Raw genomic sequence first — 25,579 nt, 5'->3', positions numbered from 1 at the left:
AGATTTCTAGCAGAGGTGACACTTGGTATTTTGAAAATGGATACCTACAGCCTGGGAGCCTGCTGTTGTTCTCGCAGCTCCTTAATTGAGCAACTCATGTCCTGAACAGAGTCCTGTGGTTCAAGAAGAGTTGTAGCATAGCCTTAATTCAAGGAATTCATAGAATCATAGAAACATTTTGTTTGGAAGAAACCCTCAGGATCATCGAGTCCAACCATAACCTAACTCAAGCACTAAACTATGGCCCTACGAATCTTGTCTAAATGCCCTTTAATTACCTCCAGGGATGGTGACTCCACCACTTCCCTGGGCAGCCTGTTCCAGTGCTTGACAATCCTTTCTGTGAAGAATTTTTTCCTAATATTCGATCTAAACCTCCCTTGGCACAAGTTGAGGCCATTTCTTCTTGCCCTATAACATGCTACTCAGGAGAAGAGACCAACACCCTCCATGCTACAATTTCCTGTCAGGTAGTTGTAGGCAGCGATAAGGTCTCCCCTCAGCCTCCTTTTCTTCAGGCTAAACAGCCCCAGTTCCCTCAGCCGCTCGTCATCAGACTTGTGCTCCAGGCCCCTCACCAGCCCTTCTATGCACCCTCTCCAGCACCTCAATGTCTTTCTTATGATGAGGGGCCCAAAACAGGATTCCAGGTGGGGCCTCACCAGTGCTGAGTACAGGGGGATGATCACTTCTCTAGTCTTGCTGGCCACACTATTCCTGATACAAACCAGGATGCTGTTGGCCTTTTTGGTCACCTGGGCACACTGCAGGCTCATATTCAGCCAGCTGTCAAGCAGCACCCCCAGATCCCTTTCTGCCAGGCAGCTTTCCAACCACTCTTCCCCGAGCCTGTAACGCTGCCTGGGGTTGTTGTGACCCAAGCGGCCTTGTTAAACCTAATACAATTGGCCTTAGCCCAATGATCCAGCCAGTCCAGATCCCTCTGTATGGCCTTCCTACCCTTCAGCAGATCAACACTCCCACCCAACTTGGTGTCATCTGCAAACTACTAAGGGTGCACTCAATCCCCTCATCCAGATCACTGATAAAGAGGTTAAACAGAACTGGCCCCAGCACTAAGCCCTGGGGAACACCACTCGTGACTGACTGCCAACTGGATTTGGCTCCGTTCACCACAACTCTTTCGAACATCTCTGAGGAGGAACTCAGGATTTTACAGGATTGCCGCATGGGACTATGAAAAGCTGGTATTCCCTTTCCATGTTTGGCTGGATTTGAGCCATTTTCCTAGCTGATGTTCCCTTTGTTCGTAACTCGAGAGGAATGGTTATACTGATGAACTGTACTTTAAAACTGATAATACTGTTTTGACAAATAATGCAAAGACTCTTTACCTGAAACTCATAAACAAACCAAACTCAAGCACTCACATTTATTCTTGCTAGTGAAAATTTGTTCAAAAGAGGACAATAGTTAAGAAAGTCTCTACAATTTGTACATATAAAGGTATATTTTTATAAAACAGGCATGTGGTTACTGAAAAATGGTCACTTTCTGGAAGTTGTAGAACCTGCCCTCTAGTCTGGGCAGATAATAGAGTGCCATCTTCTATCATTTCCCACTCCTTTTGCCTAAGGACTTGCAGGGGAGCACCTTTAGCTCTCTCCACATTAGCCAAGGACAGTGTAAATTTGTATTTTAAGGGGAATAGGGAGACAAGAGTGAGATTTGTTCATCTTGTGGTCCTGCATGGCTGGGAATCCCAGATGTAAGGGCCACTGACTAGATGGGTTATATGGACTGTAAAAATACTAGGCTGTGAAATACATTGTCTTTAAATATTTGAATTTTCTATTATAAAATTGGAAAGCTTGCATTGTCACACATAGAAAATATCAGACTTAAAGTCCTTAAGATATGCTTTGCACACTGCTGAAGAAGTACTATTTTATTCTTGATATTGCTGTGTCATCTTTTTGGAGCTCTTCTTATAGAAGGAATGTGTAAATGTTCTTTTTTGTAATTTAATGTATTTCCAACATTTTACGCCAGATGTTTACTCATGTGGTTAAGAGTATTTCAATATGGAAGACATTAATGAGAACTTTCTGTCTTATAGGTATAATTCCAAACCTAATTTACGTCGTAATACCTACTATACCACTACTGTTGTTGATACTGGTGGCTTTTGGGACTTGCTGTTTCCAGATGCTTCATAAAAGGTAAAATATTCCAATCCAGAATGGTTTTATAAGGCAGAATTCATGTTTCCATTGGCAAGCTATTCATATTGAAAGACTGCTTACATCTGTCTCTAAATATGCAAATAAGCATCTCTTCATCTATTAAAATCCAAGTAGTTTACAGCTGAACATTCACCGTTAGGTTTTTTCCACAATACAATGAAATAGTTCCAGGTCTCCCAAAGTACGTTGCCATTAGGACTTCACCTGTTTCTGAAGAAGATATCTTTGCTGACCATTTTTTATACTGAGCTTCTGTCAGCACTTTAACTTTACCTCTTCCATCATGATTACCACCTATACAGCATGTGGGCTTTGGGACATAATAGTGGGGTTCTCACTGATACAGTGTGAACTCAAGGAGTCGCCCCAGTTTCTGACCAAAAGTGCAGTTTTTTCCCAGGACAAACCTAAGGGGCCAGCAGCTGTTTAATGCTGTTTCAGTATATGTCCCATACGAGCAGCAGATGGGCCACTGGAGCAGACAAACTGAAAACAAAGAAGCAAAAACATGTTTTTAGCCACACACCAGTGCAAATCCTTTGTACATAGTGTATTTGTCAAAGAAGATGCATGAAGTAAATACACATGTGCACACAGATGTAGCATAAAACATATTATGCAAATAGGAAACATTTCAGTCTGTGATACAGGATATGTTTTGATTCATGTTTTAAAATTCTTTGAACTTTTTGTCTTTCTCAAAATGTGATTTACCAAGACATGACAACATGTAAATTTTTTTTTTTTTCTGAACTAATCTTTCTGAAAATTTCAAGGGTGCTTTTCATACTGCAGTTTTTTTTTTTTTTTTTTTTTTCAGGAACCATTCTCAAGTTAATGCAATCCAGAAAAGTTTAAACCAAAATGTGTTTTATAGATAAACACTATTTTGGTAAAACAACAAGAGTAATAAACAGATTCACAAACTGTTAACCCTCTTGAAGAGCAGGAATACTAGTAAGGAATATGACAGCACTATTTTAGGAAATTAGAAAAAAAACTCCTCCTTACTTTTAGTCTTTATTTTTTCTTTCTGGGTTTTATTTAGCACTTTCTGAAAATATCTGAAATACCTTATTTCAAGTGAGAAAACACTCCAAGTGTCAAGTCTACATATGGCTCTGTGAGTGAGTGTACACTGATGTTTGCAGCACTCCTTAGTGATGTCTCATTGAAACAAGTGAACATAAGGAAAAGATCTTTTTAGCTCTGCATCATAAACTAGATTGTGTCATTATGTTATGCACCTTCCTATAAAGAAAAGGAAAATGTGCACTTTCCAACCTGTCTTATGGCAGGCAAATTCGTTGTTGTGAAAGGTTGTATCCAAACCTAAGTGCTGGGGCTGTAGAATGTTGCAAACTCAAAGCAAAAAGAGTAATAAAGGAGCCATATAACAATTATAAAGGTAATCTAACTCTGGAACCCTCACTACAATGGACCTGGATTTATTGGTAAGTATGATATACATGCTCATAACTTTTCTGGCAGCTCTTTCGCTCCCCAGAAAAGGTTTCTCTCTCAAAAACTCCTGGGGAAAAAATGAGAGAATCATGGCCCACTGAAATCAATAGAAATAGCATTGTTGACTTCAGTGGGCTTTGATCAGGCCTTTGATGCTATAGCAGTTCATCCAGAATTAATTCATCTGAACTTCCAAGACTTGAAAACTGTATGACACAGATACTGGAAATTCAGCTTGGAAGATTGTATTTATTTGTTAACTGATTAGTTTGGTAGATTAAATGATACAAAAATTAGGAAGAAATGGATTTGAATCAAAGCTGCTTTTTTTCTAAATTTATTTTTTCAGAACTTTCATTTTGGGTTACACCAAAGCTTTTAATTAAAGAAAATTAAACAAATTTTCTCAAAAATTCATTTTGGTATCACCAAAAATGAAGTATTTTATGTTTTATCTGTTGAAACAGAACTTTGTTTTTAAAAAAAATGTTTCTCCATCTGTTTGTTATATTTCCACATATGACCTACCTTGCAAATCATTTTGGTCCATCTTAAATTCACACTTCTTGGGTAAAAAGCAAATTAGATCATCTGGACATTGTAGAGCTTTAGGAAAGGTATTATGTCCTTCTGGGGAAGGAGGGATCCCCAGCTTTCCAAATGAACCTGACTTCTCATTCTTTTTTAGGCTTCCACAGCATGGTGACCTTTCCTCTGAAAGCCACAATCCATGGCCAACCAGGACATGCCTAGCTTGAAAGGTCATGAATAATTTTGCCTGGCATTGGGCTCTTAAAGGGTAGTAATAAGGCAAAGCAAAACATCTTCCCTGTAGCTAGCAGAAATGGTCAGCTCATTCATGCTTAGATGCTCTCCCTTTCATTTCTTCCAGGGAAGCAAGGAGAAACTGCTTCAAAGACCCATCTCCATTATCATCTGAATGCCTTGCAGAAAGTTTAAATTCCAACCTGGTATATGTCTCAGTTTCTATGATTGCATTTGATGGTCAAAACAGTGATATGCTCAAGCTATTTCTTGTATCTTCCTTACCCCTCTTACTAAACCCTATTTCCTGAACTGGATGTATAGCTGTTGAAAATCAGCATGGGTTTGCTGGAGATAAGCTCATTTTATACAGCTATAGTTCTGATCCAAGGTATTTAGAAGTTGTTCCTGCTGTGTGGCAAGGACTCTCCATTCAAAGCATTTCATCATTAATTTATAAAATATACCTAATTTTGCTGTGTTAATCTGGAAGTAAGTAGTGAAACAATTTCTTAAAGAAAGAAGTGCTGAAACTACTTGATTCATTGCAATTGCTTTGTTTATAGCATTGTGGCCTGATCTAAAGTCCACTGAAACCACTGGGAGTCTCTTAAATTACTCCAATGGGCTCAGGTACATAATGCATTACTTGGTAGGACTTCAGAGGTAAGTCTGGAGGAACTAAAAACTACTATACCGTCCAGCTCTCTCAAAGTACATTTTAAATCAACTCAGGGTTGCATTTACACACCAGGGAAGGAATAAAACTGAATGCATAGGACTGTTGGGATCTTGGCTTGCAGGTTTCCACCTTGCAGAATTTTGTACAGCCACTTCGTCTCCTTTGGTTTTTACTTAATTGAAGAAAAAAAAGAAAACAAAACAAAGCAGTGGAAAAATCCTAGCCAGAGAATAAAACATTTTGATTGAAACATAGCTGCAGTGGCTCTTGAAGTGCCTTTTCAGTAGACTTGAGTGCACTGTCATCTACGAACTAAGGGGGGGAAGGTGATGTGTTGTGGCAGTCATGGCAGAGGTGCTACTTATATGGAAGGACTGGTGTCAACTTGCTGGATACCTCAGGGCTCCCTGTAAAGATCAAAGTGAAATTTTTTGCTGTGTTGCAGAGCAAGTGCTTTTGGAACCAGTTTTATCTTTTTAATTTAAAAAAATAAAAACAAACATGAAAACTGCTATTGGCAGTTTTGAGTGAAAACTAGGCCTAAGGAAGCTTTCTACCAGTCATTCATTGCTAGGAGTCTGATTCATGTGCCATTATTTCATTTGAAGTTAGGTCAAGCCTTGAAGGGGAGAGACTTTCTGGCATACCAGTTCATGCTGGCACCCGTTGGTGTACCGTGGTCACAGGGGTGCAGTTCTGGGGTGCACGCGGGCAGGGTTGCAGTAGCCCCCCGGGGTGGGCGGGCTGCACCCTGACCACCTTGGACGTGAGTTCAGGGCCGTGTGTGCTCCTGTCCCCCATATGTCCCCTCAGACAAGGGAAGCACCCAACCTCCCACCACCCTGGTCAAATAGGGTCTGAAACCATCACTGAAAAGGCCACTCTGTATGAGTAGGTGTGGATTAGATAAATGCAAACTGAAAACAAAAAACAAAACAAAATATCAGGCCAAGTAATTTTAATTCTTGGGAGGAGTGCTGTTAAGCAGGGTGGTCTGGTAATTTTGGTAACAGTTGCTTACCTTGACCTGCCACTGCAGTGCTATGCTTGGTGCAGAGTAGGTATGACCCTTTTGTGGAGGGGGAACTGATGCTATGAAAGCAACAAAGATGGCCTTCAAACAGGGGATGAAATACCTGGTCTGATCACAAACTTCAATCAGGACTGCAAAGGCACACATGCACTGAAGATAGTTTATGTTTTTATTTTTCAGTAAAGGAAGAACAAAAACCAGTCCAAACCAGTCCACGCTATGGATTTCAAAGACGCCTAGGAAGGACAGTAGCATGGAGGTATAACAGTTTACTGACTGAAAACAAAGCAAAAATAACATTTTGCAGTCAGGATGTATTATAATGTCGTCAAAGAACATTAGCTTGGAATGGCTTGAAAATGCAAAGGATCTACAAGAATGAACTGTAAGCTCCCCCTTGAGGCAAATGTTCAGATCATTTTTATATAATGTTTGATTATTAATTCAGTAACAAAATATGCCATGCTAAATAAAGGGTATGTGTTTATTTTGCTAAGAGATGTAAGTTAGCTGGTTGTGAGCAATGAAATGAACAGAGCATTTGAAGTTTTTATGGGAAAATATCTACAATGTATATCAGTTTTACGATTGTTTGTAGTTAAACAAACCCTCTTTGTTTCCTTTAGTCTCTCATGCATTGTAATGTAGTTGACGTACTGTAAATGGAACTGACAATTTTACAGTGTAACAATTATTTATCTTTGCATAAATGTTTGATACAAAATATTTGTTTAGTATTTATTTGTACATCTAAGAGTTTTTGATCCTCAAGCACACAAACTATTGTATTACTTACTAACATGGTCACTAGCAGAGGTAGCCACCGTGTTGTGACATCAATCTGATGTGGCAAAATTCAAGGATGAATAAAAGCCATTTGGTGTCATATAATGAATCCACTTTGCCAGGGAATGACCATAACTTTTTGACATATTGGTCCAAGGTCAGCATAAACCACTTGGCAAGTGGTACCTCATTAATGGGTGTCTTTTGAAGGCAGCCATTAGTTGTTATTTAAGAAAAATATTTTTTACTTTTTCTGGGGAAGAAAAATAATATCACAATGGCGAGAGTTTAAGATTACTTGTTTCAGTAAATCTATGTAAAAAAGACATTAAAGATCATTTAAATACAGCTAATAGTTTGTTAGGACTAATGTAAAGTTGGATCAAAGAGAAGAAAAATGGCTTTTCTTGGAAGTGAAACTAATAGATTGACCCCAACATTACTCAGACTATTAGCTAGAAAAGCATTAATGATGTTAATTGATAGACAGATTTAGAGGTAACCTTGATACATTTAAAGTCTTCTTTTAGAGTTATTATTAACATAATTAATGTCCATTCTCTTTGGTTCCTTAAGAGCTTTCTGTGCCATAAGAACAGTTTTACTAGTCATCAGGAGTAGATCTTGAGGTGGTAGCAATAGCACTTTGGCTGATTTGTTGGTGACAGTCTGGTGCTGTAGCAGATCATTAAGGGGTTTTGCTGCAGTTGCAGCAGGAGTTCAAGAGCACAAATTCAAGCTAATTGGCTTTCCATTAACACATGCAAAATTATCGCTGCTAAAAGTTGGGGAGAGCTGGACAGAAGCAAAAACATATTACTCTTTGGGTTGCTTACAGTGTGCTAGCTGATGTTGACCACAGCTTTGAATTTTAAAGACAAATGTGTATAAATTTTTTTTTTAGTATAGGAAAAAAAAATTAAAAGGGTATTTAAAGTTCAATACCTCTATTACTAATTGTGCAATACTATTGCTGAAGCACTTCTGGAAGCATCTTGATGTTGCTGTTATGCCATGTTTTTACCTTCTCTTTGAAGAAACCTTCCTCTGTAGTTCATGGTAAGTAGTGCTGTTCATTCTTACAATATTCTATAGTTTTCCCAGTCAGTCACGACTTCTTTCTTTGTTCAGTTACTAACTTAAATTTCCCTTGTAGGGGTTGTAAATAGAGAGAAAATAGTATGATCCTGTATGATGACCAAGGCCAGAATTGTTTTTCTCCTGACTTAAGTATTGCTTAACTCAATTGAGGGCAAGAGATTCCTCTTTCTCTGGAACAGTTGCAGTAAAAACCTGGTGTTTGGTGGGGTTTTTTTTGTTTGGTTTTGGTTTGTTTGTTTGTTTGTTTTTTTAATTAGTGGTCATGAAGGATTAACTCTTCAAATAAAACAGACAAGGCAGGAGAGTAAAGATTCACATTAAACTATTTCTCAATACATTATGCTTCCGAAGGACACAGAAAGGTGTAGCAATTGAGATTTTGATTAATGCAGCGGAAGTGACAGAAGTGATTTCCACGTAGCAATTAGGAGAATGTAAATACCTTCAGATGTCTTTCTTACAGGGAGAACGTGATTTCTGGGCATTTATCAGCATGGACCAGTCTTAAATTCTGTGTGAAGGGAGTATGGAAAGTGTCATGCAATGTTTTTATTATAATGAACTCAAATTCTGTATGTAAAAAGAAATATTGATTATTGGAACAAAATATTTCCATATCATATCACCTGCTTAGGGGAAGGAAATAGTTTCCTTCCATGTATTTCCTTCACTTAGGAGGATGTAATGCCTAGGTACCACGTAAAATCTAAACAATCTTAAGAATCTGTTTTGAAGACTGCAAGCAGAGCCCAGATCAAACTTATGGTCTTATGACTTCCGACTTTAAGTAGGTGACTCTACTCCATGCAAAACATACAAATCCCATACATAAACAAATTCTTTCATCTTTATTTCCCTTATTTCCACACAAAAAAGGGAGATAGGAGTGTGGGTAAAAGAGGAAAGGTAGAAACATAGGTGTGTTTAACACTTGTAGAGAAAATACCTAGAAATTAGAATTCATGCTACTATTTCCCTTGGATTTTGTTGGGGCTACCAAGAAAACAACAACAGGTATTTATGTGATATAGTTCATTACTGGCAAAAGAATTCCAATTTAAAAAGAAAAGGAACAACAACAAAAAACTCTTTCCTTCATATTCACATTAAACTGCACAGAATGGAGAAAGCAAAATGATTTCCAGTTTCAGGTGACAGATTTAATCAACTAGAGATACTTTGGGTAAGCTCATTGGCTTTTATCTACAGCTATGGGGTCCCCTCATGATGACCATGTTCCCTTCTGCTCACTGCCTCTAAATCTCTTCCAAATGGCAGTAGCAGGCAAGGCAAGGAACTGAAGGATGAACAGTAAACCTTAGCTGGTCCTTGGCATGGCTTCAGTTTGGCATCATGGAAACATTATGCTTCCTCTGCCCCTGCCTTTTGCAAGGAAGAAGCATCCTTTTTTAATCTTTTAGACTTTTTTGGGGGCAAACAAGTGTAAGTCAGCTCAGGCTTCCACAACGTATTTCAAAGCATCTTGGGCCTGTGATTCAGTTGAAAATAATCCATTCTGCCCACATGTTTTAATATAGTGACAACTGGTTTCTCCAAAGGTTAATATGCAGGCAAATGAAGTAATGGATTCTGAATGAAGTCTAGAATGTAGTCGACTAAGGTTATATTAGTTTTATCTAGATATAAATTAGTTGAAATAAAATATTTCTTTTTAATTATACCAGTCTATATTATGTTTTTATACCAGCGTTTATAGCAGGAAATTGGTTAGTCTGAGGGGATGGTTTATTCATGTATACCTCAAAAATACATCTGTGCTTTGCATTTTTGAAGGAAAAAGTACACATAAGTAGAAGTGTATTACTGTATTTCTGGGAAGCATGTTTTCTAGTAACTGGATCTGCTTTGAGTTGGCTCTTGTACCTCATTAACAGACTGAAACACCATTTACAACAGTGAGGTATGGTAAATACTGCAGAAATCATCTCACATTTTAATCAAGCATTTTAACGTAATTGCTTCATCCAAATCAATTTACACTGCTAGCAGAATGCACTTTATTTTCAGTGGCTGTTTTCAAGTGAAGGAGAGTAACAGCAGAAACAGTAGACTACTACAAAATATAGGATTTGCAACTAATATTCTGATGTTAAAAGCTGTGCGGTTTGTATGAAAGGTGTCTAAACCATCTTTTATCTTCTCTCTGGCTCAGTTACATCTGTCTGTGGTCCTTGTGGTTACAGATCTGGTGATAAAGCTAAATATTTTGACCTAGACCTGGTACTCTAATGCTTTATAAAGACCTGAAAGTAGTTTGGACTTGATATTTTTTATCAGTGACTGCTAGCCTGTGTTTGTAACCTTGCCTTGTATTCTGAGCACTTTATATCCGCATTCAGCGTGGTAAGCACATAGTGTGGGAGGTCCTTACAAAAACCATACGTCTGTGTGTATATGTGTAGATACACATACAAAATAAACTAGAATGCATTTTGTATTTTCATGTAGTACATTGGATTTAAAAATATATTAAATTCCTACACTAGGCTGAAAACAGAAATCAAAGAAATGCATCATGTTACACTACCAAGAAGACACCATTGATTTTAAGGCATTTCAAAAAGCAGATAATTATATTTTAAGAGAAACTTATTTAGAAAAGAGCTCAAGAAAATTTTTTGAAAACAAAAAAACCACCGCTCCCCCATTTTTGTCTTCTTATTATTTCCCTTTTAGAATGCTGTAACTGGCTGTCATCATAGTTTTTATGCAAAGCACAATATAAGTATTAAAAGTTACCAATGCAGAAAAAGCATGTATTATATCAAATAGAACCCTATTACTCTTTATTCACTAGGAACAGCTGATACTCATTATTGTTAGAGTTTTTTTTAAAACATTACTTTTTATGAGAGGAAGTTGCAGTTTTGTGAGTCTGTGTTTGGGTATACACAAGCACATACCTATAATTGTTTGAATAATTGCCAAAATACTACTAAAAAGAAAACTAAAAAGCTATATTCAATCTTTATTTAACTGTATTAATTTCAAATGAATTGCATACAAGAGAACTTTTGGCTTACATTCAGTTTATTCATTAGAAAGCAGCATGATACATGATCAGCCTTTGTGCACAATCCATAAACCTTATTCCAGAGCTTTTTGTAATAGACAAGACAGAACTCCCATGAGACCAGTTTAAATAGATAACCTACACCTTCATTTTGATATGTGGTGAGATTACTGAAAAGAGTTAATTATGCATTGAAATGAAAATGCACATTGAAAAATACAATGTAAAAACATAAAAACAATTAACGTTTGGACTGAAATTAATAATTTAGACCATTTTTCAGAGAAGCATTTGCAATTTTCAATTTTTTTTTACTGCCTATGCTTTGTAAAGCCTTCCACTTATTTAATACACTGGTGTTAAAAAAAACTGTTTCACCATGGTCTCATATAAAAGAAAAAAGTAAAATGATAAAACCATTTATTAAGAAAACCACAGCATCTGTTTTGAAATATTGCTCTCAATTGGTAATGGAGTTTGCTCCCCCAAATTTAAATATTGATTCAATTTATCTAACTGTGAGCCAGTCTGGTTTACAGCATTATACAATAGCTTACTTTCCACCTTTAAATTTTATTTCTATTATTAAAAAAATCTCAAACTAATAGATTATTTTTCCGATCCAGTCCACAAACATGGTGACTCGAACATATACTCCTGGTCGTTTGGGAAGGGCACACTCATAGCCAAATGATGTTACACCAATCAAAACCTGCTTGTTACCATCTTCAAATGTCAGAGGGCCACCGGAATCTCCCTGCAACATGAAATTCAAGTTAAAAGTGAACAGTGTCAACTCTGAAGCAGAGCCTGTTTATGATGTTTTGTTCGTGTTGATCTTTTATTGCAGACATTGTATCCCTGTATGTCTTGGGCACTGAAGTGAGATCAATATGAATTCTTCCATGTGGAAAAAATCTTGAGATAATCCATTTCAATTTTTTTGGTTGGTTGGGGGTTTTGTTTGTTTGTTTTAAAGGATGTGATCTTAAGCTCTTATCAGTCTTTCAATACAGGATTGGGTTTAAAAATAGTTGTTTTGCTTATTAATTTTACATTTAGCCCTTCATCTTTCACAAAGCCTGAGTAAATGTGTAGGAGTTATATTTCAGTCAAATCTATTCAGCCAAAATGCAGTTCTATTTTCAGTCACCCTAGAGTTTCTGCAATTTCAAATTTAGAGAAAAAAATGGCAAGATTGTCAGAAGAGGTGTCCTTTTCTCACACCTCCTTCTCAATAGTTCAGCAGATGTAGCATTGCAGTAGTGTGGGAGACTAAATTTGATTCATCTCACAGCCTGAGTGTGGCATGAGTCAGCCATGAGTGTCTTGTTTTGATGAGAAAGAAGACAATGACTATTTTCGCTGTCTCTTAAGTTAGTTGAACCCGTAGTATTTTTATATTCTCATGGTCCTGTGAATGGAGCTTTACAGGGGAATTCTGCAAGGACTCGGCTATTGAAATACTTCTGCCCATAACTCTAGGGCACTGGCAAAAGTTCAAAGGCTGTGACAGCAGCCCAAAGGCTGAAGCGCAATCAGAACTCACTAGTTCGTCTTTGCTCATGGTTGAATGGTCATTGATCACAACGCTGGTCACTTGTGCTCTATATCAGCCTATGGTGGTACACTGCTTTTTTCAATATGACGTTTGGAAGACAAAAAGGAAAAAGGAAAGCCACAGAGGCAGAAGGAATGGCAAGTGAAATTAGGCTTGCATACACTCCTCCTTCTAGACTAAACTAACCAATGTCACTGCACCTGATGAAGGTTTAGGTTGTGAGGGCAAAGCAAGAGCAATTATGTGAGAGTGCTCCTTGCCAGACTCGAGGACAACCAGCCAGCCTCTGTGCCATAGACTCCATATTGCTGGAAGAAAAATTATATGACAGCCAACTCTGACTACATTCTCAAAGAGAAATATCATGTTATAAGCAGAGCTGGAATGGATATGAGATCAGTGAATAAAGGCAGATTCTTCAAAATACTGTAGCACTCACTTACAAAGGGTCTCCAGAGTTTATGGATTCTGGGGAAAAGCATCATTGCTCTCTCACTTTCCCTGCATGAAGCATTTCTGAGACTTCAGTCTATTTGATATTTATTTCTCTGTACTCTGCTTTTCCCTAAGTATGTCCCTCTTTCCTTCGTGGAATTACTCAGCCATAATTATTCAAACTTTAGTACACAAAATTAATTGCCAGTCCTCATATTTATCTTCCTCCATGGGTGTTCATGTCAAGATGATACAAAGTAGAGTTTTATCTTTTCAACTTGTATCCTGATAAAGTATTAAATGGGCAAAATACTGTGAGTAGAAATAATATTCATGGACAGTGATTTTCCTGGTTTTAATGACTGGAGAATCAGGGAGCATTTTATTCAGTAGTTAGATGGAGTGTATGCTAGCAGTAGAAATGAGTCACTTGTATTTTTTTACCTGACAGGAATCTACTCCTCCTGCGTCGTGTCCCGCACATATCATATTCTCAGTGATATTATATTCTGGCATCAATTCTTGGCATTTTTCATTTGAAATGAGAGGCACTTCTGCTTCTTGCAATACATTTGAAGTGGGACCTGATGAAAATACAAAGTATGTCTACCCACTGTAATATGTACATCCCACTCAGAACATGGATGATTTTGTTCCCATTCCAGCACGCTGGAATGAGCAGTAGGAAACCCGGCCTTGCTGCTGTATCATTCAGGCCCTGTAACACAGTCACTGATTAAACAGTGCTCGTTAACTGAGTCCTGTCTTTCATTTGTGTAATGGGACTGAATTTGGTTGTAATTAATTCCAGATTATTAAAATCCATGACTATGAACTCACTGCGGGCAGATAGGATAATTAAGGGCTTAGGAGTTTGGATTGTTCAATGTTTCCTCACTATTCATTGTGTAACTTTTATTAGTTCAAATTTTTATTAAAAGTTCTGTTACTAATTCCTACCCAAAATTTTAAACACGGTTTTATTCTGAAAATGTAGAAGCAAATGCTTACAAGCAACTGTGGAAGTGAAATGTCATGTTTATTATTTCACAGAGATTCCAAATTTGTAGCATGGGATATGCAAACAGAACATAAATTTCATGCTACAGTCAGTATTCCTGACTTCTGGGGAAAATAATTTGCGCATTGTCGGAAAGACTAACCTGCCTCTTCCCCCCCACAATATCTACAAATAAGATGCACATACTTCATATTGAGAAAAGTAGTAATCATAATTTCTAAGGGGATGTAATGAGATTTTTTCATAGTTCAATGATCTTAGATATATACTTTTTCTAATAAATATGAGATAAGTCTATTACTTTCTCTTAGAGAAGCAACAGTGGATGGGGATAGTTCCCAAATTTTCATATGGAGCAATATATCTCTGAACTATTTCATCTCAGCAACCCCTGCGGCACCAGGAGAAAGCTTTGCCTCACAGTGTTATGACTGTCATAGTTTTCTAAGCAGACAACCCACCTCCATGCGTAATAGTACCCCAGCCAGCAATGGAGCAATTAATTCCTGGTAAAAACTGTTGATTTTTTTCTGGTAAGCAAATAGGTTGTATGTAATCTGTGAATGAGAAACAAGGAATCAATTTCAACCTCTTCCCTGTATTCAGGTTTTTATGAAGCTGTGTAAGAAAATGTTAATTAATGCAAACCCATTTTTGGGGCAAGATATCTAGGAAGTACTGGACTGACTCCAAAATTATTAGGTTGTAAAAAATGTACAACCACCCCATCACTCTGAAGTGCTTAGCACAGTTAGAGTCTTGCATAACAGAATAAACCTGTTCTTGAGAAAATAACAACTCACCTGTATATTGCACTTTGTCTTGAAGGTGCATGAGAGCAATATCACTATCTTTTGTATGCTTCATGTAATGAGGATTTATAACTATTTGATCAATGCTTTGAACTACTGTTGAAGCTTGTGTCATATTTAGTTGGTCATATAAGCCAAGAACTGCTTTCCATTGAGATGGTTTTAAGTGCCTCCTGGAAGTTGCAAGGAATATTCAAAATTATGAATGATTAATTAAAGTTTTAAAAAATATGTTAGGCAAAATACAAATCTTTAATTTTGTAGTAATTCATAGCATTTGCACACTTTGTCAAAATAAACAGAATGTAGCAGATGTGCTTACAATTTCATCATAGTAATACTATCTTAAACATCCACACTGTAGAACTATGTGGCTGATTTTTTTATGTTATGCTTACAATGCATTATTTATAAAGAATTAATCAGACAGTAGTGCAGAGGAGGAAATACGTTAACTAAATTACTAGAGCTTTTTGAACACTGTGAAGAATACTGCTGACTGCCCACCAGGTAATTAATATCAGTCCCAGTTAGAAAATTATTATGGAATATCCAAAGCATAATTGGTCCAAAATGTTGTTGAAGATGCTACAGCTCGTAGATTCAGAACACTGGTCTCTTAATTTTTAAATCTAAATTGAAAAATATACGCTAAGACAAAATATGACATAATCTGCAATTTTTGCCGAGCTATGTGTGCTGGTTTGAGGCTGTATTTAAGTTAGAAAACTCAATTATTTGCTATTTTTTAATCAACCAGATTTAATTTCAAAAATATGAATTCAGCCTGATTGCAGTATTGAATTGATTTCTGCTGATCTTTTGGTTTGACATCAAGAAGTTATCATGTTCTAAACCTGGAGCACTGAAGTTAAATGTTCAGAATTAAGGTGTGAAATGGCGAGCTCCTGGTTAGGAAAATTACAGCAAAGTCGAGATGATAAAATGAGATTTAAGTGAAAACAGAAAAGTGATTTAAGTGGAAAGTACCAAGGACAGGTGTGGATTTACTGTACAAAAACTAAGAGGGCTTGATCCTTCTCATTTCAGTGTCTTTGTGTAGAATATATCTTCTGTCATGCAATGAGGCAGCATTAATGTATTGGCAGAGTCTCCACTGCCTTACTACTTAGCTATTTATAATGAAAGCTCTACTGTAAGTCTGAATATTAATGTTTCTCGTTTTTTTGCCACTCCAGTTTCTAGGTGTCTTCCACAGAACTTGTTTTTATTACAGGTGTTATGGAATAAACCCTTAGAAAATATTTAAATATGCATCACTTCTTTGAATGGCACAAATAACACCATGTAGAGAATATTCAATATTGCCTAATGAATGCACATAAATCGAGATTCATTCCAATGATGCGCAGTGAATCTTGATCAATCTATGATAATATACAGGAGGAACATGCAACACTGGGTTTACCTTTAAGAGGTATGATGTCATCCTGTATACAACAAGCAGAGATTCAACTAATTAATGGAGGCCCATATTACTTATGGGTTAAGTGTAAATGTTCACTGTTAATGCCATATATTTAAAGAGCAATTCTTCGTTGTTCACAAAATGCTGCTTAGTTTCCATGATTCTCTGCTTTAAAGTAAGGACTGAGAGTTTACCAGAAGAGCCTTTAACTGAGCCCACTAAGTGACTCAAAACACAGTAATTAAACAGTGAACTAGTTGTTAATGTTTTTATATCAGTCTCACAAATGATTTATAATCTGACACTTCCTTACTGAACCTGCACATAAACCAAGTGAAAAAAAAAACAAGTTTCACCATCATTAAAATCAAAAACACAAGACATGACACGGATGTTATAGGACCATCTCAACTAGCTGGAATGATGCCCTGGAGTCAGAAGAAGAACTTGTGGATTTATATTAATTTTATATTCTAAAGCAAACATCTAGAAACACTCTAAAAAGTGCTGCTCCCTAGTGATTTCAATACAGTCCTTTGAAAGTGTGTTTTGCTCTACACAGGACTGACCAGTGGCTCAGGTCATACTTCAACCCAGCTTTCCTGATAACTATCCACCGTTTGGGTACTTGTGTGTTGTGGGAGTATCAGGATGCATTAGGCTCTGAGTGCAGAGAACATTACCCGTATACACAGTGTGCTGCTGTCACCAGCCATCCATCACTGACAAGGGAAGCTCCACAAATAGCTCTGGAATTAAAATGGAGTGAAACTATCCAAGGCCAAGCCTCTCTTCTGGCATCACTTCCACCTACAATCCTTGTTTGATTGTTCTGTGTTATCAGAAGTTTTCCACAAGCTAAAATAAAAATAAAAATAAAAATAAAAATAAAAATAATAATAATAATAATAATAATAATAATAAAGCAAACTCCACCAAGCAAACAACCTTTAAAATTTTTTTTTTTTAAATCTATATTTTATGGGCATATAGCATGGTTTGTTACTCTAGATAATATTCTTGGAAAAATAGGCTTTGTAGTATTTGAACTGTTATTTGAAAATACCACTACTGTGAAAAAAGTTTGTTTTATAGCCAAAATCAAGATGCAACTTTACAACTTGTGTTCTTTCTGAAAACAAGTGAAGACTGCAAATTTTCTTGTGTTTGTATCATTACAAGAATAGCTCTTATAGTCCATTCCCTAACCTTTCACTTGAAACTTTAAACATTAGGCTTTATGGAGTAAACATTTTGATTTCTGTGTGACATATTCCCAGGGTATGTGTACTTACGTTTAATGTTACATTGCAAATGAACCACCAGGTTGTTCAAACAGTGTTCTCTAGAATGAAATTGCAATTAAATCACATGTCTGCACACCGAGTAACACAAAATGACTGTCAAATACACATACATATATATGCATACATGTATATAAGCATATATACACTTACATACGTAAGTACATTAGTTTATTAGTATCACTGTTAAATATAATATTTTGTCCGTGTTTTAATTATATTTTAATTACAAATGTAGGACATGATATTATACATAATATTAAATGTACATATTACTCTTCAATGGACACTTAATTGGTATATGTTATGAAAATACAAGTAGACTCCCCTCATGTTTCAGGGAAACAAGTCATCTGTCTGTGACAGATTCCAAATAAAATTGTACCTGCATATGGTATTTTTTCTACCTTTAGAGATGTTTTCAATACTTTACCACTGGAGATCAGTGTGACCAAAGAATCTAAGAGGTTAGTTTGTTATCACTCTATCTTTTTACTAATATTATAATGAACTATAAAATATATAGCTGCAGGTACAGGGTTAGAAATCACTTAGCAGAGATATAAAGCAAGAGCATGAAGAACCCAAGCCTGGAGATCAAAACTACACAAGCATTTCTGATACTCAGAATGTTTAAGATTGTCGTCATAGCCTGTAATGAATCTGAATACTTGGGACAGTGTGTGTGCTTGCATTTTAAAGCTGATACACATAGAAAAAGAGAAAGAAAAAGTCTGCCAACAGCTTATTTACAGTGTTTTCCCACATCATTTTTAAAGAGAAAAATGAAGGATACTTTAAACATGAACTGGTATTACATATCCCTCACTGTATTTGCTCTAAAATTTGATATAATAACGTATGATGTGACCCAGCATTTTTGCATAGTGATACAAGAAGGGCAAGTGGGAACTGTAACCAGCCCCCACCTCCCAAGTTAAATCTTCACCATAGAGGGTGTAATAAAGAGATATGCCTCCAGTCTTGAAGTCTCATATAGCCATTTTCCACTTCAAGATAGAAGTGTAATTTTAAAGCTGTACTATAAAAATGGAAAACAAATTATGTCATTTGTATTCAAATCTGTATTGACTTCATAAGGGAGTCCCTTAGTAGTGAGACAAATATTAAGGAGGACAACTAGAAATGCATAAATCCACAGGAAATCAATACCATCTTCTGCAAAAACTTCATAGCAACTACCATAGACCAAGCTTTCTCCATAGGCTTTAAAATGGTAGTCGTTGGTACTGTATGGTAGCTTCTCTGTCTGGTCCTGTGCTTTTCTCTTAGTTAGATGCCTAAACTAGCCAAACTAACATCCAACATGTCAGTTTTTTCCCTGTTTTTTATGTTGAAGCAGGCAGTCACATGCAATGAAGGTCTTTGTCCCACCACTCATAACTACTGATCGCTTCAGTAAAAATTATTTAATGGGCCTCTGCTTCTTCTGCTTTCTGAAGCTATTCACAGTTTGAAAACCACTTCCTTGCCTGCACTTCAATCCACCAGTCCTCAGCTGCCTCTTGGTCAGCACAGGAAAATCCAGAAGGCAACAGAGACATTGCACGTACCCATCTATGTGCCTCTCTGAGTGGCATCTACAAAGCAGCATGCTGGGCAGAAATCTGGAGTAGCTGGGACATTTGTCACAAAGGTATTCTGCCAAGAAATACATTACCTAAGGGCATCAGAGAACAGTTTTACTATGTCCACCACCACAGCTTTCAAGTAGTATTATATGTGCCCTCTTTTGCTTCAATGGTAGTTACACTTGAATAAAGATACAAGAGAGTGTGAGAAATACATTTTATAATTTGATTACCAGTTAACGATTTTTTTTTTTTTTAATTATCAAATCTGTGTGACCTTTCTATCATTGATTATATGTACAAAAAACCTGTGTGAATCTGTAATGGTGTCATCCTTTAAAATGATTTGTATCAGCTGTCAAGATGAAACATGGTAGAAGATACCTATTTCTGCAAGAGAAATACAACTAAGATGAATGAACTTATTCCATTTCCTCATACATTAATCAGTTTTTAGTGTTTAATAGATATTAAGAGAAGACATCTTTAAATCATTACTGCTCTTTAAGATCTCTTGTGGCAGTGCTGGTTTAGACATCCACTCAAGAAAGAAAGAAAAATTGCTTGCAATGATATTCCATTAGTTAAAGGTACTTTAACCACAAGTGAGAAGGATAAATGTTTGGGATTAACAGAGTATAATTAGAACATAAAATGTATCTTTTTGAATTTCTTTTTTTGCTGGAAATAAAATACAGCATAGCAAATTTCTCTCCTGCTTTGTTACTATGTGGTATGTTTCTAAAGGAAACCTAAAAGACCATGGCCTCTTGCCATCCTCAACACAGTTTCAGCATTTTAGCAGTTAGACAGTAATTTTCTGCCTCAGTGCTTTGGCAGAATTCCAGGAAAATGTGTATAATAAGCAAAAAGACAGTATTTGAAGATGGCAAGCCTTTCTCTTTTTGGAGGTGTACTGCAAATCCCGGCAGTTCCTGAGAATATCATCCTGTGTTAATTTATGTTTTAATTTAATCTACAAGAAACTATACCAGTTTGTAGGACCCTTTAGAATCACTCCAGCTGTTATTTGGACTGAGAAAGATGGGAATATAGTCAAATATATTCTGAGGATCATCTAATCTAATGATTCCTTTTGAAATGTGAAGACAAATCCAGAAGTCATTTTTGAGTGGAATTAATTTGTATAAACATACCTGTCTGTGGATTGTTTACTTCTGCAATCCACACTTAGTCCTAACTCTGTATCAATAATATCAGTAGATTACAAAGTGTGACTCATTGTATTTCAAGAGATGCCTTGATAGATCCAATTTGGAGTGCTTATTTTTCTCTTTGATTACAGAGAGTACCTAGTGTGATAACTACTACATAACCATGGGTGAATGACACTCCATTCTAAGTCTTCTGCTACTGTATGGATACAGTCTTCATACTGTATGGATTTCTAGATAAGAAATATTTTGTAAAAATAGGAGCATTTATCATTACCACACTAAATGTATAAAGACTTTACTTAAGATTGTAGTGAATGCTAGCTAAAAGTGCAGCAAGCATCTCCATCCTTTTAAATTTACAATAGATGGACAAGAATGAAAGGGGGAAGAGTTTCCCAATGTTACACAGAAATCAACTATAGACAGAGAATAAAACGTAGATGCATTTATAGTCCAGAACTCATACAGAATCATGTTACCCATCAGATAAACTTGAGTTAGAAATTAGTGTGAAGATGATCACTACCATACTTTAAGTTATCCTTTGTATCAGGAAGAAAATTCAGTCTACCCACCTTTTTAGAAATATTAGGCTGTCATTAGCTGCCTTGCTGATGTGGACAAACGGGCCATCTCCAGTGAATAATACAGTTGATGACATATTTGCATTCCTGGAAGGAAAAGATACACGTGTATTTTTAGTTATTTATCCTGTTCCACCAGTGGAGGAATGTTTGGGACATGATTATGCTGGTGGAATAAACTGCACACTATTTTTTTCCTAAAATAATTACTATTTATCAGGACATTTTTGAAGCTTGAAACTCAAACAGATTAAAATGCAACTCATGTTTTCACTCTTACATCTGATTCTAAGACTTTCAGTGCTACAATGATATTGAAAGAGAAATAGATTAATTACTTTAATAGTGGTAAATTATCAATTTCTGATTTTTGGTGCCACAATAAAGAGTTTGCGGTACTAGTTCTTACATATATGGAGGTAAAACAGCATGCAAACTGGAACATTATTATAAGGGAATACAGTTTTGCTTTTTGGAGGGGGGTAATTACATTGAATATTTTTTTTCTTCTGCGTGAATTTTGGGGGATCATTTCCACTCATTTTAGGCCGTATGTTATATTTTTGGCACACTGGGGAACCTGGGTCTGACAGTCAAAGACAGGATTTTCTGAGGTGTTTCAAGGAGCTACGCGTATAGCTACCTTTAATTGACCTGGAAATCTCAAACAAAACATCATATTCCAATGAACTCACTTCACTCTCAAGAATTTTGCAAGATCGTGAACAAAATAGACTGCAGGGTTGAGAGCAAGTCCTAAACTCTCGGTCCTTGTTGGACTTCGGTGTACAGTAAAATTGCAAGGTCCACCCCCATTCCTCGGTACAATTCAATAAAGATCAAGCTGACTCTGGTCCCAGAAAAACAAGTGTGTTTCACTCCAGACCAGCAGAATGGTGAAAATCTGAATGTATTGTTTTGTTGGTGCAAGGAAAAGCAATGCTAACAGTATTCAGATTTTAACAGTGGTGTCAGATGTGCTGTTACAAGTGCAAGATGAGCAGAAGATCTTGTTCATGTTTCTCAAGAGTATCGTTTTGTGCATCTTGCACATCAGACTCATTAGGAATATTTGTAAATTATTTGCCTAAGCAATCCTTTGTAGGTGAACACATAGGCATGCCTCCAGATTTGCTTCCTTTTTGCCAATATCAAAAATGCGACAAATACATATTTGAAAGGCAAAAGGTTTCACGTGTGATTTATTAGAATCTGTGTGGAGCACTGTACTTTCTAGCCCAGCTACATAAATAATCAGGATATTTTACAAGTCTGCTGTCATTTCATTCCTCTTCATAAATTAAACAGTAAATGAGACTAGCAAATGTATAAGCAATTAACAAGAAAAGTAAATTGTCCTAGATGAACCTTAGCCTATCTCTTTAACAAAGCACGATTCAGTATAGGAGCATGAGCTATATCTGATTCAAGACCTGTTACTACAAACATCCACTTAGTAACAAATATGGTGCCACTTATTAACCAAAATGCTACTACAGTGGGATTCGTGAAAGACAGAAGTAGCATGATGCTTACAGGAGTTACATATATATGTATCTGTGAGAACTTTATCCTATTCTGTAGGATCAGTAATAACAGTAGCACCCAGGATACAAGAATGTGATGAAATTTATGCTTAAAAATACTTTTTCTTGACAATGGGAATATGTAATAAACTGAGAAATGGAATTAAAAATAACTAATTGGGAAATTTAATAGAAATTCATTTAGTAAGTATTATCTGACTAGTTTATACAGACAAAGTGAAACATATTGCCACAGAAAGTTATGGAGACAGAACCATAAGTTATTTTTAAAAGGTAACAGAAAGTAACATGGAAGACAAAGTTCACTGAAGTCTATATAATATAAAATGTAAATTAAATCAACAGACCACAAAATGACTAGTGTCCAGAAGTTATAAAGACAAAAGAGAAGGGAGAGCAGGAGAAAGAGGAAGAAGTCTATTTGCTACTGCAAAGAATAAGGTGTTTGACTAGAAAAACGTTTAGTCATAGTTTATATGTTCTTATATGCATGAATAAATGAGATAACTACATACATAAATTACAATCAGGATTTGTGCATGCAGCTATCTGATATTTATGCAAATGCATACCCAAAGGGAGAAAAGTCAAAAAACAAACCACGACACATTCATCCAACAATTAAAAGTATTTTCAAATAACAATTGGATATTCTTCTAAGTCCTACTAACTCTGTTATTCTAGAATTAATTTATCAGAAGGGCATTTGCAGATATCCTACTTTGGTCAGAGACAAACATAATGAATTGCAAGCTTACAATTTAATTTGATTATTAATTGAATGAGTGACATTCCCTTAAAACCTCAGCACCATAGGAAAGCCATTTATTATCCAGTGGATGGCAATGAAGTTGCACGCAGTGTAAGTAATGCCAGAATTTCAGCCATAAATTTTACTGTAGATTGAAAACCACACTTCATCACTCAACCGTCCCCACCTTTTCCCTGGAAATTCTGCTGAACAGTGACTGAAGCCAAATCTATTTTATAAGTCATATTCTTCCCTCCTCTCTCCCCTTCTAAGTATACCTCAAGAGAAACACAGTTTCCCTTCCCAACAGCTCGGGTCTAATGATAGGTATGAAATGCATCAGGAGCCCAGCAGCAGAATACCTGAGTGATCGTCTTGAATGTACTTGAAATGAATATTAGTATGATAGCAGAGCATCCAAGGCAGCTGTTCGCTCCAGCTTTACACTTGGACCATCTTATTCAGAGTCATCAGTCCTGCAATGGGTGCCATTAAAACAGGGCTTGCGACACTTACAAATTTGTTGGCGTATCAAGCACTTCACTTGCCACAGAATAATACTTTTGCCCTTTTTTGGATGGTAAAAACAGCAGTAAAATGATGAGGAAAACATCAATATACAGAGTCAACAAACCTGCAAACAAGTTACAAGGACAATAAATATTTTTCACTCACCCTAACCCCAGCATCTGGCAAACACTGTCTGAAATATTTTCATTCCAATCATCTGCACATGCCAGGTACCATGTCTTCCCAATCCTGGCCTGTACCAGCCCTTCGGTGTATAGAGAACCATTAAGCAATCTCACTGCAGATCAAAATGGACAGAAGCACTTTAGATAGGTGGTAAACCATCCTCCCCACCACTCCAAGCAATCAGTAATGTAACATAAACAGATTTTTTATTGTCAAAAAAGAATAACAAAACAACAACAACAACAAAAAGTTAAAATACATTACAGTGGTAGTAAACCCAGTAACTCCAGATGTTGTGTTCCCACAGGAAGGAAATATTATTATCGCCTTCTATAATTTTGCCCAAGGAGAATTTAATACACTGTACTTTGCAAATGTCTCATGAATAGACAATAAAAACAACATTTTCCATTTATTCTAACCAATGTTTTTTCTTAGCCAGAATTACGTAATTTTCAGATACCGTGTGAAGCTTTAGCTCTCTGACGCTCAGTGACAATGATTGGAAATAAGGTTTAAACAAGAGCTGACAGAAAAATTGGATTCTCCATTTCCAATTGCTACAAGAATTTTCACTGTTTTCATTGCAGCTTTAGTTAAAAGATACACATACAAAAAATAAAAGCTCCCTGAAAACCAATCTTTCTGTCAAAACATTTCCCAAACCAAAATATTCAGAACAAAAATTCAGAAACTTATAAAGTATTTGGTGAAAAATCTTATGCTATTGGCATAATGACTAAGGAAGTTGGACCATAAGGTTTAAGAAGGTCAACAGAATCCCACATATGTTCCAGGACCTACAGCTGCATTGCAGACAGATGACAGTTGTTGTCAGCATGAAGTAGGAAAAACACATAATGTGTTTGAAACTTACCGTTTGCCAATTTTTTATATTTTTTTTAATCTTGGTTGTTCAAAAAACCATTTTCCACCAAAATATTTCCACAAAAAAAATAAAACATACCCACTATAGTAGAAAAAGTATTAGAATTTTAGGAATACCTCTTTGGCATGTGAATGAAAGAAGTGATATACAGTGATTAATTAATGATAAACCTCAATCATGAGAAATTTTCAAGCAGTCTTGAAAAATCTCAGAATTATTTGCACTGCAAACTGCTTTTGACATCTCCTCTCTCTTCTACTTGGACTATAATTCCTTTTCCTTTCTCCTCATCAGATCCATGTTCTTCTCCAAATACATTGTTGGTAGGGAATAAGAGAGTCATTGAGCACTTAACAACTGCTTAATTCAAATATATATTTCTAGAATTCTGCAAAGGAAGAGATATCCTATGTCTTTTCTTTGCAGTCCTTGGGAAGTTTCAGAATTTGGAGTATTTGAAAATGACAGTTTGTCTAGTTAAAATTGCCACTTCTGATCAGAAATTGAAATTGGTTTCAGGAAAATGAGCAAGACTTTTGGACACTGAAAAGACTCAATGTGAGGATGCATAATTGAATTTTCATTTTATTTTAAGGCTTAGACAGATTCAGCCAATGTTTGGATTAAATGGGTTTTTGGAAATATTTCTGCCAGTTCCTTAATGTGAGGTAATTTGTTATGAAGTAATAGACAATCTATGGCAAAATA

At 36.2% G+C, this 25,579-nt stretch overlaps 2 protein-coding genes across 8 annotated transcripts in view; one reads left to right on the top strand and one right to left on the bottom strand.

The window, feature by feature from the left end:
- CHODL (chondrolectin) overlaps positions 1-6,875 on the top strand; it is a 30,341-nt gene extending 23,466 nt beyond the window's left edge. For 2 of the 7 annotated variants that reach the window (XM_065847610.2, XM_065847593.2), the window contains 2 exons: positions 2,081-2,183; positions 6,332-6,875. In XM_065847610.2, the coding sequence (XP_065703682.1) occupies positions 2,081-2,183; positions 6,332-6,416 (188 nt within the window). In that variant the 3' untranslated portion in view covers positions 6,417-6,875. The other 5 variants (XR_011739404.1, XM_065847601.2, XM_065847586.2 and 2 more) reach the window with 5 other exon arrangements.
- A 4,798-nt stretch (positions 6,876-11,673) lies between these two features.
- Positions 11,674-25,579, bottom strand: part of TMPRSS15 (transmembrane serine protease 15) — a 56,244-nt gene continuing 42,338 nt past the window's right edge. Inside the window, exons 21-28 of the mRNA XM_065855244.2 lie at positions 23,962-24,094; positions 20,980-21,075; positions 17,626-17,675; positions 17,014-17,188; positions 14,893-15,074; positions 14,551-14,646; positions 13,513-13,652; positions 11,674-11,829 (exon numbers count right to left, since the gene is read on the bottom strand). Of these exons, the coding sequence (XP_065711316.1) occupies positions 11,674-11,829; positions 13,513-13,652; positions 14,551-14,646; positions 14,893-15,074; positions 17,014-17,188; positions 17,626-17,675; positions 20,980-21,075; positions 23,962-24,094 (1,028 nt within the window). The remainder of the gene's footprint in view (positions 11,830-13,512; positions 13,653-14,550; positions 14,647-14,892; positions 15,075-17,013; positions 17,189-17,625; positions 17,676-20,979; positions 21,076-23,961; positions 24,095-25,579) is intronic.

This window comes from Patagioenas fasciata, chromosome 1 (genome assembly GCF_037038585.1).
Source record: "Patagioenas fasciata isolate bPatFas1 chromosome 1, bPatFas1.hap1, whole genome shotgun sequence".
Lineage (NCBI taxonomy): Eukaryota > Metazoa > Chordata > Aves > Columbiformes > Columbidae > Patagioenas > Patagioenas fasciata.
This window is presented reverse-complemented; position numbering and strand designations above follow the sequence as displayed.